The 18,556-nt window shown below is 37.3% G+C and overlaps 2 protein-coding genes and 5 non-coding genes across 7 annotated transcripts; 2 read left to right on the top strand and 5 right to left on the bottom strand.

Annotated features, from left to right (window-relative positions):
- Positions 1-458: 458 nt before the first annotated feature.
- LOC115921584 (melatonin receptor type 1C-like) lies at positions 459-1,253 on the top strand. The gene has a single exon (XM_030979170.1). It carries the CDS (start codon positions 459-461, stop codon positions 1,251-1,253), a length of 795 nt encoding a protein of 264 aa, XP_030835030.1.
- A 5,595-nt stretch (positions 1,254-6,848) lies between these two features.
- On the top strand, positions 6,849-13,200 carry LOC100889469 (G-protein coupled receptor moody). Its single transcript, XM_003726944.3, has 2 exons — positions 6,849-8,121; positions 12,295-13,200. Exons 1-2 carry the CDS (start codon positions 7,297-7,299, stop codon positions 12,706-12,708), a joined length of 1,239 nt encoding a protein of 412 aa, XP_003726992.1. The 5' UTR covers positions 6,849-7,296; the 3' UTR covers positions 12,709-13,200.
- Positions 10,758-10,883, bottom strand: TRNAL-CAA. The gene is made up of 2 exons: positions 10,846-10,883; positions 10,758-10,803 (listed from the first exon to the last, which is right to left on the bottom strand). It is a non-coding gene; the product is annotated as a tRNA-Leu (tRNA).
- Positions 11,240-11,365, bottom strand: TRNAL-CAA. The gene is made up of 2 exons: positions 11,328-11,365; positions 11,240-11,285 (listed from the first exon to the last, which is right to left on the bottom strand). It is a non-coding gene; the product is annotated as a tRNA-Leu (tRNA).
- Positions 11,851-11,977, bottom strand: TRNAL-CAA. Its single transcript has 2 exons — positions 11,940-11,977; positions 11,851-11,896 (listed from the first exon to the last, which is right to left on the bottom strand). It is a non-coding gene; the product is annotated as a tRNA-Leu (tRNA).
- Positions 13,201-17,122: 3,922 nt separating the features above from the next.
- TRNAL-CAA lies at positions 17,123-17,248 on the bottom strand. Its single transcript has 2 exons — positions 17,211-17,248; positions 17,123-17,168 (listed from the first exon to the last, which is right to left on the bottom strand). It is a non-coding gene; the product is annotated as a tRNA-Leu (tRNA).
- Positions 17,249-17,567: 319 nt separating this feature from the next.
- On the bottom strand, positions 17,568-17,694 carry TRNAL-CAA. Its single transcript has 2 exons — positions 17,657-17,694; positions 17,568-17,613 (listed from the first exon to the last, which is right to left on the bottom strand). It is a non-coding gene; the product is annotated as a tRNA-Leu (tRNA).
- Positions 17,695-18,556: the final 862 nt, after the last annotated feature.

Genomic DNA, 18,556 nt, shown 5'->3' with positions numbered 1-18,556 from the left:
GAACAAAACGTTGACCATCAATGTGAACGCGTCCTGTACCAGCCTGTACATATGAACCATTAAAGTTGACATATAGTTCAGGCTCTCGTTCCGAGAATTACGGGTCTGTGGCTTTCAAATAAGAGTTTGATTTAAAGAGGGAGAGTACTTGACAGTTTCGGATATACAAAATTAGCAGATCCAGTTCTTATACTTGGAAAGAAAACTAGAAAAAGGGAGAAAAAACGATTTCTTTCCCAAATTTTTCATGAAAACGGTATATTAACCTCTGCAGCTGCCTTTCTTTAAACCTGCTCCTATTACATTCGACTGGTTCTTGCACATTCATAATTTGATGTGATTCAAAACTACAGACCGAACTAAGGGGAACTTGGTTACCATTCGCTTTTTAAATCTCGTATATTATTTGTCAAAGTGCAGTTATGAACAGTGACGGGAATTACACGTTAAATACCGCCATGTCTGAAGTTTATCACAATCAGACGGATGATGTCAGCTACGGAGGACGCATTGTAATCTCCATCTATTTTCTCCTGGTCTCTGTTTGTGGAATCATTGGCAATTTGATCATATTAATTGTCCTCTTCAAGATCCCGAAGATGCGGACACACACCAACATCTTCATCGGGAGCCTGGCAGTCAGTGATATCTCAACTTGCTCCGTGCTACCATTCCTAGTTGCGGGCATCCTCTCGAAGACGGGATGGCCGATGCCCAACTGGACATGCATCCTTACGACCATTTACCGTTTCGTCAGCCAAGGCAGCGGCACTTGGAACCTCGTCGTCATTGCCATCAACCGCGTCGTCCTCGTTACGATGTCGACGCGAGTATACCGGAAACTCTACAATCCTTGGACGATGACCGTCAACATCGCCTTCGTGTGGTTGTTTCCGCTCGCGTTGGTGGTGATACCGTACCTGACTGGCGCCATCGACATCGGGTTCGATTCCGGCCCCAACATCTGTAGCGATACGGACTTAGACAGAAATGGCAACCCAACAAATTTGTATCAACTCATTCAGGGGACTGCATTTTCTTGTATCCCTCTCTGCTTAGTGTTCATATGCTATGTACGCATTTACGTCTTCGTTCGATCGCATGTTCGTCGTCAGGAAAAAACGAACCCGAGTATGATATCGAAAATGTCATTGAGAACGGCATCGCAGGATCCAAGCTCGTCGACATCAGACCAGAAGGCAGACTCTGACACCCACACCAGGACTAAAAAGCAGAAGGTTTGTATTCCGTAATAGAGTGAAACATGTAGATAAAGACCACTGGAAGAAGGGAGATAAACCGTTCAACCTTAAATGTCCCATTTGCAGGCCAAAAAAAATGAAAAAGTTCAATTCCAACTGCATTTGAAAGATAATACTAATTTAGAACCTCCCTAAAAAAGGTGGGCTTGAAAATGTCTTCAAGTGGGAAGATATTGACTATTAGTTGTCAAATCGACTTTAGGGCTATAGAGCCCAAAAGTAATAGTCTTGAATTTCAGACAATTGTACCAAATGGTCATACGTTTTTATGCTGCGCAAAGATTCAATCAGTTTAATCTTGGCCATCACAAGAAGTGGGTTATTGATGTAGACAAATGCTCATGTACCCTTTACAACTCTTTTCATGTATGTTATTACCAAAGAAGAAAAAAAGCCAGTCAGTCACTCAATAGTGTCTGACAGTGAAGTCTAGCAAGTAAACGGGTTTCCTTGCATAATTTGAATATGAGGACACTGCCAACGTTTAAATTTCACATACATGACATATTCATAATTCATGCAAAATTCTACAGAATTTGAGGTTGGCTGCAAAAGGGACATAGTACCTTTAAAGGGATAGTTGAGTTCTGTTGCAGAGGGCACTACACAATATAATTTTTTTGTGAGATAATGAAAAACTGAGTGTCAAATTTGAAAGAACATAATATTTAAATGACAAATTCATCTTTGTTTAATCAAAATCGGTTCAGAGACTGCTGAAATATAACGATTTCTAATACTTGTGTACCACCACAAATATTAGATATTTTGAAAAATTTGAAAAAAAAACCATTGGAAAAAAAGAAATAACGCCTTTTACGTCGTATTTCAGCCAATGCCGATGTTGGCTTTTTGTTGGCATTTTCGTGTTGCTTATATTACCCACAATTAGCCGGCTCACGTATTGTTATTTTTAATTAAATAATTAATTAACGGTCACCGCGTTTTTGTTTAAAATGGAGCTGAATTAGTATGATCGTATTGGCTAAATTTCACACATTTTGGGGTCTGAAATGACCTTCATAGCAAGTTTAGGTTCTAAAAAGGCACTATAAATGACATAGATAAGAATAAGAGCAATAACCATGCACTTTGAGGGCATTTGCGGTCTGAAAACAGAACTCAACTATCCCTTTAATAAGCATGTGGTCTTTCTGTACAGGTTAATTTAATACAGTTTCAAATGATAAATACATGTACCTTTCAAGGGAAACGACACATAATGGTCTTCATATACATCTGCTCTTTCCAGAGACAGTGTTATAGACACTGCGCTGATATTTCTAAACAGGTGGTAGGCTAGCTAATGCAAGTTTCACGGTACTAGCTATAGGTCAAAGATCTCACCTGCAATTGAAACCCCAGGCCCAAGAAAACCCATGCACTTTACCCCTTAAAGCGAAACCCGAGCTCTGGAAGAGGAATCGTATTTTGAGAGAAAGTTGCTATGATGTATTCTGGATTGTTTATCCCGCAGTTTGGACCAGTGAAATAAAACAAAATTCACTCAAACTTAAGCGGGACTGCACTACTTGTAGGTAGGCCTACTAGCGCCCTCTGTATAGCAAGCAATGCCTAATAGCGATGCCCGTTGGTTCCCCATGACCCTCTTTTTCTTATGTTCATTGAGAGCTGATTTGGTGAGATAACCACCTGTCAGTACCTTGCAGGGAGGTCTAATCCATCATGACCAAACTAGTGCAGACGGGCTTTAAAATCCTCTTCGATAAAAACCACAACTCCCATTTGCACATTCAAACTTACCCGGATTTCCTTATCTTTGTATGCTCAATACTCAGCCACTAGATTCTGTGATAATTTTTTTCTACATTTACCAGAACTCAAGTTTATCTTTAAGTTAACTTATACACATGTTCAATCAAATTAACGAAAATGTAAGCCTAACCGTAACCCTCGAGTTGATCTCGATATGATGATGATGATAATCATCATCATCATCATCATCATCATCATCATCATCATTATGGTAATGTTAATAACAATAAAAACAACAATAAGAATAATAACAAATATGATTATAAAACTGGTAACCCCTTCCCTGCAGTTGAAACGTCATTCGTCAAATGATACACCACCGAGTCTACTTAATGCGAAATTCACACTGGTAGACCGATGTTGACTTAGAAAACTAATATACTCTTCAAACATTCCGTTCCTCATCGCCACTTATAATGAACAGGATTTAAACATAATACATGTAGTGAAAATATATACATGTACCAGCATGTTCATAGAAGTAGTAGTATTAGTATTACTAGGAGTAGTAGTAGTAGTAGTCTAGGTAGTAGTAGTAGTAGTAGTAGTAGTAGTAGTAGTAGTAGTAGTAGTAGTAGTAGTGGTAGTAGTAGTAGTAGTAGTAGTAGTAGTAGTAGTAGTAGTAGTAGTAGAAGAAGTAGTAGTAGTAGTAGTAGTAGTAGTAGTAGTAGTAGTAGTTGTAGTAGTAGTAGTAGTAGTAGTAGTAGTGGTAGTGGTAGTGGTAGTGGTAGTGGTAGTAGTAGTAGTAGTGCAAGTAGTAGTAGTGGAAATAGTAGTAGTAGTAGTAGTAGTAGTTGTAGTAGTAGTAGCAGTAGTAGTAGTAGTAGTAGTAGTAGTAGTAGTAGTAGTAGTAGTAGTAGTAGTAGTAGTGGTTATACTTAAAAGGCGCCTGAAAATCATTATAATCCTCTTCTTTATTAATATTTTTTTTTGGGGGGGGGGGTTGCAGAGATTTTTTGGACTCCTCCACTAGTTCAGGAGAATCCTGGATCTATCACTGATCAAAGAAGTGCTAAGCTAGCTGAAATTTCATATTGTTCAAGTGGTTTTTCTGATACACCTGGTAGTGTCAAGGATATATTATACTGCCTTCTGAAGGTCGTAGACCTGACGACTTGGGCAGACCTTGGAGATCAAATCTAGCAGAGCTAGGTGTTAAGGAGAAATATCTACGACCCCTCCCCCCTCCTCCCCCGTCATTCCCGAATAGAAACGCACCCAGATACATTCCATGCTTTTAGATGCAATGATCTGAAACTACCTCTGATTTATTTTTCATTATCTTCTGCTATTATGTGGCACATTAACGAATGCTCTTTTGTAATTTACCCATTCGCCATGATATATTGCCTGTCTCCGTCGTGCGCATTTTACTAAAAGCTTAATTTGTCATCAGTAAATATTTACATCTTTCCGGAGAATCCTTGTCGTCCCGCGTGTCGCTCAATGAGTTTTGCTATCGTCAGTGATACATTTCGTGTAGTTCTTGAATAATGTGCTTGGGCATGCTTCGTGTTATAACATCTACGTACGTTCTTCTGTTCGGCTACCATTCTCGAATAATCAATCACTATGCCTCTCTTCTTGGACCATGCCAAATAGATGATTTTTTTTCCTTCTCATTCTCTTTCGAGGCATTTATTAGCAATAGCATATATACACTGTTGGTCATTATGGTGGAATAATTATTTTTACCCCAATTTATGGACTGATTTTGACAATAATTTATTCCTAATAGATCTAGATAATAGTATACATTCTCAGATTTTATTAAATATTAATGTGTGAGTGTTTGTTATGCGTTACTGCTAAAGCATGTGTGTGATACTATGCTAATCAACTAGGGGACCTACGTCCTTAAGTCATAACAGACAGTAATGAGGATTAATGCCTCATAAAAGGGCACTAATATAGCACATCGACACGGTTTTTATTCCGGGGCCTCACAGTAACGAGGCCCTTGCTTAGCCACTGAATCATGACTGTACGCAGCGGAGGCTAGGGTACGTCGCCGCCCCCACAAATACGAAGAAACAAAGAAAATGCAATGAATTATCAATAATTCATTGCATTTTGCCCCGACCCCCCAGCATAAACAAATTCTCTATATGGACATGCCTTGAACCATAATGCATGGCCCTACAAAGGATTTTTTCCTGTTTGGAATTGGGGGATAATGCAATGAATTATTGATAATTTATTGCATTTTCTTTGTATTTTGTATTTGTGGGGGCGGCGACGTACCCTAGCCCCCGTTGCGTACAGTCTTGATTCAGTGGCTAAGCAATGGCCTCGTTACTGTAAGACCCCAGAATAAAAACCGTGTCGATCATCTATATTAGTGCCCTTTTATGAGGCATTAATCCTCATTACTGTCAGTTATGACTTAAGGACGTAGGTCCCCTAGTTGATTAGCATAGTAGCACACACATGCTTTAGCAGTCACGCAAAACAAAAACTCGCAAATTAATATTCAATGAAATCTGAGAATGTATAATATCATTTAGATCTATTAGGAATAAATCATCGTCAAAATCATTCCATAAATTGGGGTAAAAATAATTATTCCGCCTTTATGACCAACAGTGTACATACAATACAAAATAAATCAAAGTTTTACAGCAACCATTGATAGAAATTTTTGAACTTCACCTTTTTTTCCAAATTTACAGTTACTTACACTTTCCAAATATGATTTCACCACAAACTGTAAATCAACCCATAAAGAATTTGCGTTGTATTTTTTACCTTTAAATGAATATTTTATATAATTTCGGTATACTGTATATTGTGCTAAGTTACAAATAGGATTTAACATATCGTAGTAAGTTTCATCGTCCACTTTATAGCCTATCACCTATGCCAAATAGATGATGATGATGATGATAATGATAATGAATGATTGCGATGAGGATGATTATAGTGATGATTGGGGATAATAACGATGATGATGATGATGCCAATGATGGTTTTAGTGATGATTGATGATGATGATGATGATGAGGATGTTGATTAAAGTGATGATTGATGGTAATTATGATGGTGAGGACGATGGGGATGACGGTAGTTACGATGACGACGACAAACTACGACGACCACGGTGCTAATGATGACGGCCCAAGAGTATTCTTGTAGTGGTGGAACTTTGGGGGAGGGGTACGTACCAGTATCCCCAGCCTATGAGTTCGGTGAACCCATAAGATGGCAAAATAAAAAAGAGATAGAGAGGTGCGCGTGTGTGCGTGTGGGCGATGCGTTTGGGTGTGCGTTTGCGTGTGTGTGTGTGTGTGTTTTTTTGTCTGTCTGGCTTTGTTCAAAACACTATTTTACGCACCCAGCAACTTGGCGCAAGTGAGATTTGGCAGATTGTCTGATGTTCAGTCATGCATGCAGAGATTCAAATGAAAATGGTTCCTAAATGAACTGGGAAGATAACTCTATCAAGACATTTCATGAAACCCATGATTAAATATTCATACTTCAAACAATACAACTTTTAAAAAGTGGGACATTTTTTCTGACTCACTCTGTATAGCAAATTGTCATATTTACATTGTTGTGATAATAATAACAGTGTAGCTCTTCTCTTGTTAATGTAGATACGATCTATAAGTTGCTTTCAATGTTCAAGGTGGTATAAGAGGGCACACAAACTAAATAAAACCAACTAGCTCTAATCTGAAGCGGAAACCAAAGCAATATCCGCCATCTCATGTTCACGAGGAAGAAAAGGGAATTTCATATTCAGTAGGAAAAATATTTTAGTCATTTAACCGGGCTCGTGTATTGGCAGAACCAGTTGAACAACGATCAAAAGAATGGTCGATTGCCTTCTTCCGCGTTTTCTTCACTATTTTTCATTTAGGATTTTATTCTGCACGGTATGCATGCAACTAAGTTGACGTCTATCAAGCAGTGATATAGGCTTGTCCAATCTTTACAATGAGAAGGGAAAAGCAGGACATTACACTTTTCATTGTACTTTTTATGTGTCTGAATGTGTTGATTTTGTTGCAAAATATCACCTGGAAAGATTTTATTTGATGACGCAGCCTTGTTCCTGGAAATTGACATTTGCTAAAGTTCGTACTCCGGATTACCATGACCAGAAGATCTACCGTGAGCAAGCCAATTCAGATTCAGCTGTCAATGTGGTTTCGAGTGGGGTAACTTCGTTAATCTTCAGCCAAATATTGGAAGGAATTATAAGTTGTCGTTGTATATTGATCGTCATTATTTGTATTAGAGTGCAATTATCATGAATGGCTCGTTAGCCACCGTGATGAATGAAATGGATGTCAACCAAACTGATATAAATGACGTTAACTATGAAGGACGCATTGTAATCTCAATCTATTTCATCTTAGTCTCAATATTCGGATTCATCGGCAATTTGATCATATTGATAGTGCTCATCAAGATCCCTAAGATGCGGACTGTACACACCAACATCTTCATCGGTAGCCTAGCCGCCAGTGATCTCACAACTTGCTTGATGCTGCCGTTCCTAGTGGTGGGTCTCGTCTCCAAGACGGGTTGGCCGCTGTCCGATTGGATTTGCATCGCAACCTCCATTCTCCGATTCACCTGCCAGGGTAGTAGCGTGTGGAGCCTTGGCGCCATCGCTATCAACCGCCTTGTCCTCGTGACGATGTCGACACGCATTTACCGGTATCTCTATCAGCCCTCAACCATTGTCATCAACATCGCATTCGTGTGGTTGTTCCCATTAATGTGCGTAGTCATACCTCACCTTACTGGCGACATCGTCATTGGATTCGATTCCGGTCCAAACATCTGTAGCGATACGGATTTCGACCAGGATGGCAATCCATCAAACACGTTTCTGTGGATTCAAGGGCTAGTCCTATCCTGTCTACCTATCTGCATAGTCTTCACATGCTACGTGCGGATTTACATCTTCATCCGATTGCACATTCGTCGTCAGAAAAAAAGCAATCCGAGTACGGTGACCTTGAAGAGCGTGACGAGACTGACAACGCCAGAGCCAAGCTCGTCGACATCAGACCAGAAGACAGAGAATAACTCGAGTACCATGAATAACCGGCCCCCCAAACCGCAGGTCTGTATATTTGTTACAGTAGCTAGGCGCCACGAAGAGGCATTTCTGGGGGGCTTTTCACAAAACTTGTCATCAGTCTAAAATGACAGTTTTTGTTATAAACTACTGAAATCCTTGCTTCTGATTGGTTATCAACAGATTTGTCACTCTTTTTTGTCATTTGTCTTTGAAAAAAAGCCTATCTAGCCTATCCGATAGTAATACTATTTTTTTTAATTAACAAACAGTAGATAAATTATCATTTAATTTCCACGTAATTTCATATAGATACGGGTGGTTATGCGCATGGAAGCTAAACGTGTAGCATATTATGTAGATAAACCAGGGACATCTTTAATGAAGATGTGCTGTTTCTCTCGTGTGTCTAGTTATGGTGACGTTTGATATGTGCCTTTTACATCAGCGCTTATAATGTAGGACCAGCCCCCCTCCAATTAATTGCAAGCCATCGACTATGCATAATTATAGCCAATTAAATATTACTGGACGAAGACGAGAAATAACAAGAACAAGAACAAGAATATCAAGAACAAGAACAAGAATGCCAAGAAGAAGAACATGAAGAAGAAAAAAGATGAAGAAGAAGAAGAGGAGAAAAAAGAAGGAAAAAAAAAGAAGAAAGAGAATGCATGCACAAAACATAGGGAATAATTGCTACCCCTCGTGGTGACCCTATTATGACCATGAACTTCCACATTACATTCAATAATTGTGACGCAGAAAGCTTTGTTAAAACAAGAATGAAAATCTCAGCTTACAGATCCATGGCAGAATTGCCCGTAAAATTGTTAAAAGTGATATCACTCTCCATTCACCGCCAATCAACGGGTACTTTAATGACCAAGATTGTACGATAATGAAAAATTGTTGGCGTAGTTAACGGGGGGAGATATGAGTACAAGAAAGTTAAACAGGATGTGAAATTTAACGTTGACCTATATAAATGGAAAATTAAGGGGAAATGGAAAATAAACCATGGTCTATACTTAGTGAGAAATACAATCCGACGTCAAATATTAACCTCAAAGATTCGTCCTGTTTTAATGATAATGAAAATAATATGTTTTATATAGCACGGTAAAATATTTTCTATGAAAAGGGAACTGCTTTTTTTTTTTTTGATTTCCTAAAATAAACAATTCGATCTTGCAAACATCTGGCCGCTAGGCACACACATCTGACTGCTTGACAAGCCAGTGAGACAAACTTCTGTATCGTGTGGAAATCAATTCGTGACATTCCAACACCATAATATTTTTTTTGTGCTCAGATTTCAAGTTCAAGTTCATTTTACTTTCATTTCTCGTATAAGAAAGTATATTTAACAATACATTATACATACATAAGCAAATATATAAATAATACAAAGAATATGGAGGAGCCAGCAGAGGGGCCATTGGCCTTTCAAAGGCTGGGCTCCAATGTCCGCATATAATAATACAAGTAAAGAGAAAAGAAACAATGGGTAGTATTTAAATAAACGAATGATTACAGGCTAATTAAATTATAAATAAAATAGAAATTCCTTCATCAAATAATTTTTGTATTTACGTTTAAATGAGGCAAGAGATGGGCACATTTTTATATCGGTAGGTATTGCATTCCAAGTAATTACTCCGGAATACTTTACTGATCTACGTGAAGTATGGTATTTCAACAATGGAATATATAAATCATTAGCATGTCTTGTGTAATGTGGATGAACATCCTTCATTATTTTGAACATATTATCGAAAATAGAAGGTAACATATTATTATTGTACATATACATAAATGATCCAACTTGCAATTCATGTATTCGAAATATGGTAAGTACATTTAATTTCCTAAAAAGCGGTTCAGATGGAGTTCTGGGGTGAGATTTTGTAATTGCACGTAGTGCTCTTTTCTGTAAAACATAAACTTGATTCAGTAAAGTTTTTTTTTAATGATAAATATTGGCCAATTTTTGTATAGACGAAATAGAATTGATTGGTAAGTAGTGAGATAATTTATCAAAGAATATTAATTCAAACTGATTTATACGCTTCTTCGTACCGATCGGATTTCTGTTATCAGAGCTATATCAATCATTTTTTTTCCCTTTCTTACAATCTTCACTCTCTAGAAGCCTATATAACACCATTACCAACAATAACAGCAGCTACAACACAACTACGTACAGTATATCAACACATCTACGTACAGTATATATCAACACTACTACTACTAGTAGTAGTAATAATGATAATGGTGACAATAACAGTGATAATGATAATCCTAATAATGATGATAATAATGATGATAATAATAATGATAATGATAAAAATAACAATGATAACAATGGTGATAATAAAATATGATTAAAAAGTGATTATAGTAATGATAAATATAATAATTTGAATAATAATGATAATAATAGCACAATTATGATATCATTTATACTACGCCTAAGAGATGAAACATCAACAATGACATGAAACCTGTATTATTTTCATAATGATTATAACAGGTTATGATCACCTACTATCAATACTACATACTACATACATACTACATACTATCAATGATGATAAAACAAGAAGCCTTTCCAATCAATATCCTAGATATTTGTGCAATAAATGTTTCTCCTGTTCATGAAATAAAATAAAATGCTATGTCAGGAGTGGGGTTCGAACCCACGCCTCTATACAGAGACCAGAACACCCAATAGACTCTCGCTGATTTCGAGAGAAGGTTATCAACCTTGAGTCTGGCGCCTTAGACCACTCGGCCATCCTGACACTACGTTAATATCGAAATCAACAATGGCATCATTACTTATAATAGTAGTAGGAGGTGATGTATGATGATGATGATAATAATATTAACACTAATAAAGATAATAATGATAGTGATGATAACGATGATAACGATATGATAATTATGACAATATCATTTATACTAAGAGATGAAACTTCAACAATGACATAAAACCTGTATTATTTTCATAATGATTATAACAGGTTATGATCACCTAGATATCAAAAGATATAACAATACTATCAATAATGATAAAACGAGAAGCCATTCCAATCGATATCCTAGATATTTGTGCACTTTATGTATCTCCTGATCTTGAAATAAAAATAAAATGCTATGTCAGGAGTGGGGTTCGAACCCACGCCTCTATACAGAGACCAGAACACCCAATAGACTCTCGCTGGTTTTGAGAGAAGGTGACCACCCTTGAGTCTGGCGCCTTAGACCACTCGGCCATCCTGACACTGCGTTAATATCACGATCAACAATCGAATCATTATCTATAATAGTAGTAGGACGAGAACAAAGAGGAGGGAAAGGAGTAGAAGTCCAAGGGGTGATACCAGGATGTAACGTCTCCGAGAGCCTATAAAAACAACTATGCCACACATCACGACACCAATTTCCACCAATCAGATGGCTAGATTTCTAAAGAGAGGTACTCTCTATAACAAAATTGAGTGATCACTGACGTCACTCCCCTGGAGAGTGAAAATGTAGTGAAAATAGAGTGAACATTCACTCTTTTCTTAGAGAGCACTCTAAAATCAATCGATATTCACTCCTAAACAAGTAATCCCTGACGTCACTCCCGAGAAAGTAAAAAGTCACTCTTTTTTCTTTAGAGAGTATAATATGATATTATATCATATGTTATAAGAAGCTCCCCAAAACGCAATCCTCGACATCAGTGCACTATGAACCTGTCGATGAACAAAATAAAAGCTATGTCAGGAGTGGGGTTCGAACCCACGCCTCTATACAGAGACCAGAACACCCAATACGACTCTCATTGATTTCGAGAGAAGGTTATCAACCTTGAGTCTGGCGCCTTAGACCACTCGGCCATCCTGACATGACGATGTCAAGCAATGTAGTATATATATATACAATGTTTTTATTTTGCCACATGATGTTGAATTTTTTTTCTCTCGATGCATTGAGAGGTAATAGAGGCATAGCCAAAGCAATGGCACATGTTTATCTGGACAAGTAATATCTAGCAAACTTTTAGGAAGTGTACGAAGGTTTTCATAATATGGAATGATAGTGCATAGAATCCTTTCATTATATAGCTGTATATGGTCGATGTTTTCGTTTTGTATTGTTTCTTTGTTTCTTTGTCCTATGTGCAGTTTCTAATCATGACCTTGTCTCTTTGTCCTTTCGCAGGCTGGAGGTCTAAAATCCAGGCTGAAATCAATGACCCTTCGGCGCAATCTCAGCCAACTAGAATCTCGCATCACCAAGAACTGTTTCTACGTATTCCTCGGGTTCCTACTCTGCGTCATCCCCTACGGCATCTTCATCCTTGCAGACATCGGGGTTGAGGGCGCCCCACTTGCTCTCGTCTTTCTAGTCTTCAATACCTGCCTCAACCCTATCATCTACGGAACCAAACACCCTCATTTTAAAGCTGCAATTTGGAACATTCTCACTGCAAGGTTTAGTAGGGATTCGAACATCCCTGGAACAAGTGGGACCAAACAAAATGAGAACAATGTTTTCGGTAGTAGGTCCCAGGCCGATACTAATAGAATCAATCATTCACAGGACTTAATGCAGTCAGCAGACTCAGCACTGTAGAGTGTAAAGTCACCTCTCATTTTCCGTCGATCCAGGGATGGAGCTCCTAGCTTGCCTTGTAGAATTTCGAATGACATCCCTGGTTCCGATTTAAGATTGTCGGCAAAGATCGACTTTTAGAACCTCGTATAGAAAATCGCCAAATCTCAATTTGAGAATTTAAGTGTCTAGCGAAAACAACCAAAACCCGCTGTACACCAAGCGTTAGTTTTGAGTTTAGGTAGTGGCGAAAGATAAGTATCAAAGCGTACGATGTTTTTAATCATACAATATTATCTATCAAAACTAAAATTGACTTATATCTGTCTTTGAAATATATAAATTAAAGAAAATATAGAATGATGAATGAGTAATGAACCTAGAAATAGTAAAGATGATTGGATATGCTGTCCAATGTGTTCACATCCGCGTTAGTTCTTTTCCTGTGTGTGTGTGTAATTGGGTTTTTACAGACGTGTATCAATCAGATATGATTATTTACGTCTGGGGACCGACCTTTAACGTCACCATCCGAAAGACGTGACTCATTTTCGAACCTGCGTCCTCGGCTGAATCAGTTTGTAACTTCCACTGTTAGCTGGATTACGGGCGCACGCCACAAAGCCTAGTTTCGTTTCCTTGTGATCTGTGTGGTTTTTATTTCAAAATATTCATTGCAATTTTCTGTTAAAGCAATTATCCCTAATAATTGATCATTGTGAAAGTGTACAACGTGTTACATAGTTCAGAATTAATTTCAGACAGTTTTTACTGAAATGAAATGTCTTAACCAGAACTCAAATGATCATACTTCCTAAATTTTTCTCTCGGTCGTCCAGAACCAATTCACCGGATCTTGATAATGTGAAAGGTTATGACCTTTCTTCTTCTTCTTCCGCTTTTCTTTCCGATACACCAGTTTGTGGCACTGTTCTCAATCAGACTCTAGTTGTACAGACTCTCAGTTTACAATTAAATATCTACTTTTTATTCATTGTTGTTAATTTGTATTTTGTACATTACAATAATTCTTTTTTTTCTTTTTTTTTCTTATTCTTCATGTTTTGATTTGATTCGTTTATTTTGCATATGTTTATGTTTTGTTATCTTTTGCTACTGGTTTTTGTGTGTAATATAATTTGTATATTTTTCATTCAGCTAACACGGACTTTCGGGAAAACAGCCGTTTATGCTGAGAAAGTTACCGTGTTTAAATAAATGAAATGAAATTCTCTACAATTTGTGTACGTAGAGATCAGTGGTCTGTGGACGAAGCCGCGTGTGCATGAGGATATGGGTGGTGGCTGACATTTGTGTGCGTGTGGGAGGTGTGTGTTTATATAATGTATTTGAAAGACCTTTTGATATCTTATTCCACCTACATATATTTATAGCTGCTGTTGCAATACGATTCCTTAATTATCTAAGATAGTATTATAAAAGGTTGGTCTATTTCATCTAAAGGATTATTATTATATACTGTATTTACTCATAGCTATTTATATAAGAATTGTGATGACTTCTGTATGTTGCATGAGTTGTGTTTTTATAATCACGTCTTGTACAAGAAAAGAACTCTTACTTGACGCAACATATTACGACTTTTGGCAAGTTACTATCAACCGTTGACTACGCTATTATTTTGTACAATATTGGATCATGAGTGTTGGTATTTTTATGTACAAATCTTGTGTTTAGGCCTATGTTTGTTTGGCTGCGTTCATGCTTAAATTTTGAAGGCAGAATGAGCGATCTGAAACGCTCATCGTAAACGCTCATCGTGATCGCAGTTCCACGATGTAGTGTTCATGCTTACTTCTCCTGGCAATTCTCCTTGGGTGGCCTTCAGCTCGATTCGCAAACCTGTGTGGCATGCTACGTAGACCCACTAGAGGTCAGTGCGTTGACCCCATTTAAACGCGTTTACAAATTGTAAACGCATCTTTTTGTGAGTTTACGATCGGCGATCGTGATCGCCGTTTTTCGGTGATTCTACAAAAGTGAGCATGAACGCAAGCGTGTTTTAAACTAAACGCGTAACAGATGCCTGATTCTGGCCGTCAAAATCAAGCATGAACGCGCCCTTTGTAAGATGTATATAACATGAAAGGTACTTTTAGTGATGATGTAGGATATTTTACTCAACTCTATTTATATAAAAATTGCGATGATTCGTGAATGCTGCATTTAGTTGCGTTTTTGAAATCATCTGTCTTGTAAAAGAAAAGAACTTTTTTTTGACACAATATTTTACGACTTTTGGAAAGTTATTATCAATCACTAACTACGCTATTATTTTGTATAATAATGGATCATAAATTTTTGGTATTTGTATTTACAAATCATGTGTATATGTTTGTTTGTTTGTTACATATACGTGTACATTTGTGTGTATCTGGGTTTCTTAAACTGCATGTATAGAACATAAATGGTACTTTTAGTAGGACTTCGATTTTACTTTTTAGAGGGATATTGCAAGGAGGAATAAAGGTATGATTTTAGAACAGTTCACCTTTACAAGATATTAGACATGGTGAAATTACGTAGGGTATATCTTAGGCCCAAGGCTATATTATACGCTTTCGACTGATATTCTTATTTGAGTGTTTTGTGAAAATCAATCTTCCATACAGGGTTTCAGTACTTCTTGGCCCGTTGATACCCTCGGTAATTCAGGGAAGCTGAGGGACTACTAATTCTAAGTTCTTTTTTTGCGGACGGGGTGTGGCTAAAAATATGACCCGAATTTAGAATTCCCATCAAATTTCTAAATATCTTCTTTTTTTTTGGGGGGGGGATGGGTGGAAATGGTAGTACACGTAGGTGGAGGATAAAGTGGAGGAAAAGGACGATTAGTCGTAATGATGATGATGATAATAATAACAATGATAATGATGATTTTAATGATAGTGATGATGATGGTGACAAGAATAATGATAATTATAATAATAATAGTGATGATAGTGATGATGATGATGATGTTTTAACATGGAATTCACATATAAAATCTGTTAATAACTGTATACGGAGAAAGGTCGGTATCCTCTTTAAATTACGGCACTTTGTCCCTAAACATAATAAATTGATAATGTTGTATATAAAGCTCTGATACATCCACACAGGCGCGTACGCAGGATTTTTTAAGGGGGGGGGGTTAACATTTATAAATCGGGCCGAAAATTTCGCAACGACTCAGCCAGCCGCTGAATAAGCGGGGGGGGGGGGGGGGGGGGGGGGGGGTAAGAGGACACTTTTTTTTTTTTTTTTTTTGGTCTCGAAATTTGGAAATTTGACATTTTGCTCCGTTGGGGGGGGGGGGGTAAGGTCTCCTTTTTTAGGTCAGCCATGGGAATATTTTTTTATTTTATTTTTTGTTTACAAAAAAACAAAAAACAAAACAAAACAAAGGGGGGGGGGTTTAGGGGGGTTTATACACATTAACATACCAAGGGGGGGGGGGTTAACCCCCCAAACACCCCCCCCCCCCCCTGCGTACGCGCCTGCATCCACATATTATAATATATGGCATCGAGGTTTGGGGTAGTATTATAAATCACACTTGAATATTTTATACTCAAAGATGGCTGTATACGTGCTATAACTTTCAAACCACATCGTTCTCATACTAATGCGCTGTTTCATGTCCTCAAATTGTTGAATGTTTATAGAATGCATAAATTATCTATTTGTACTTTTGTGTTTGATTTGATAAATGAACGATTACCTCATTACAATTACGCCTTCCTTTATGAAAAACAGACCAAGGTAAGTTTTCTGTTTCGTTTGTTGGAAGTAATTTTTGGAATATGCTTCCTACTGATCTAAGAATTGAGAGATCAAGAACCTCTTTTCGTAAAAAACTTACAAAATTACTCTTGGGTGAAAACCACGAATTATAACCTTGTTACTATATAAATGTGTATAGCAACCAGTCCAGTGTTTTTAAATAGTGATATTATACAAGAATCTCATTTATAGGATTTCGAAACACATTGTGTATTTTTCAATAAACTTTTGTTCAGGCTTTAGATAACGAGACTCTATTTTACCATCGATCACAAACTCATTGTAAATAGTCATTTATTGTTTTACTCTTGACACTAAATTGTTTATATTTTTTGTATCAATGTATATCGCTGTAGAACATGTATTTTTATAATTCATTGCATGTATTTATGTTATATTGAAATTGTCATTGTACATTTATATATCTTTTGTTTCAATGTTTCAAAGTTGGTGAATAAATAGCGTCAATTCAATTCAATGATGACAATGATAACAAAAGTCTATAATTACAGTAAAATCACAAATAGTAACGATAACGATGAAGTACTATAAAATATTGATGAAAATGACGCTATCAATAATAATATTCTATAAAAAGGTTCCCAAAATGGCAATCCTCGACATTGTCAATAAACAAAATAAAATGCTATGTCAGGAGTGGGGTTCGAACCCACGCCTCTATACAGAGACCAGAACACCCAATAGACTCTCGCTGGTTTCGAGAGAAGGTTATCACCCTTGAGTCTGGCGCCTTAGACCACTCGGCCATCCTGACACTGGATTCGTATCATCATCAACAATGGCATCATTACCAATAATGGTAGAAGGAGCAGGAGGACAAAGAGGAGAACAGGACTAGAAGTCGTAATAATGATGATGATGATTATTATGATAATGATAGTGACAATGATAACAAAATAATTATAAGTCTATAATTACAGTAAAATTACAAATAGTGACGATAATGATGATGTACTAAACTATCGATGAAAATAGCGCTATCAATATAAATACTCTTATATAAAGATGTTCCCAAATGGCAATCGTCGACATAGGTGCACTATGACCCTGTCAATGAACAAAGCAAAAAGATATGTCAGGAGTGGGGTTCGAACCCACGCCTTTATACAGAGACCAGAACACCCAATACGACTCTCACTGGTTTCGAGAGAAGGTAACCACCCTTGAGTCTGGCGCCTTAGACCACTCGGCCATCCTGACACATTGTACACCTTGGAAAGCAGTATACATTAATTTGTTTTTATTTTCCCACACGATGGTACTAAATGTATACATTGTTGCCCATGAAGTTGGAGTAATCTTTTTAAACCGCTTTTTCATGAAGTCATTATGAGAGCATAATTTATTCTTGGTAAACAAATATTATCTTCTTAAAAATTTATTGATCAATAATATATTGAAAGTCGTAAAAATATCTATTTGGTATTCAATTTGAGGGAATAATTGATCTGTGGACAATTTCAAGATTAAGATTAAGGTTGATAAACGGTTTGGTATGGGCATGATAATATCATGAGTTTAGGGACAGAGTAAGGGAAGGGTGAGCATTAGTTTTAAAAGTCCCCCCCCCCCTTCGCTATCGCAAGGGGGGGGGGGTGGCATACGCGGGCCGCTGACATTCTTCCTTTGCTCGCAAAGCATGCCCGAAATGTGGGATATTTTTGCAAGATTCCCATACCCCCGTCCTAACAACCATCCAACAAACAAACAAACAGAAATTAACTGAAACAATGGTGTATTCGGTGGCTTTCAACGGAATAAGATCGTTCTGTTATATTATGTTTTATAAGCTATAAGGGGTTGGGTATGAGCATTTGCATAAAACCGGGTGTGCAACTATTTGGCTAATAGTTTTTATAATACATGTAGCTTCAAAATATAATGTTCTTTTAACAACTTAAGTCATAATATATTTTTTAACTAAATTATGACCAGTGACAGCTGTATGTCAATGCCGCAAACCAATCCAAACTTTTAGAGATCGAAAGGGCTCCCGTGTGAATATTCCGAATTTCACTACCGTATCTCATAATAATAGGATTTCAAAAATGTCTAGACAGCT

The sequence above is a fragment of the Strongylocentrotus purpuratus genome, unplaced genomic scaffold (assembly GCF_000002235.5).
Source record: "Strongylocentrotus purpuratus isolate Spur 01 unplaced genomic scaffold, Spur_5.0 spur5_scaffold_10, whole genome shotgun sequence".
NCBI lineage: Eukaryota > Metazoa > Echinodermata > Echinoidea > Camarodonta > Strongylocentrotidae > Strongylocentrotus > Strongylocentrotus purpuratus.
The sequence above is the reverse complement of the archived record's forward strand: the minus strand, read 5'-3'. Positions and strand labels throughout refer to the sequence as shown.

What these genes read in the sequence shown, in the direction of transcription:
- LOC115921584 (XM_030979170.1), top strand. Translation starts at nt 459, where the DNA reads ATGTCTGAAGTTTATCACAATCAGACGGATGATGTCAGCTACGGAGGA.
- LOC100889469 (XM_003726944.3), top strand. Translation starts at nt 7,297, where the DNA reads ATGAATGGCTCGTTAGCCACCGTGATGAATGAAATGGATGTCAACCAA. An exon ending in ACCGGCCCCCCAAACCGCAG is followed by an intron (nt 8,122 to 12,294) that starts GTCTGTATATTT and finishes GTCCTTTCGCAG; the next exon opens with GCTGGAGGTCTAAAATCCAG.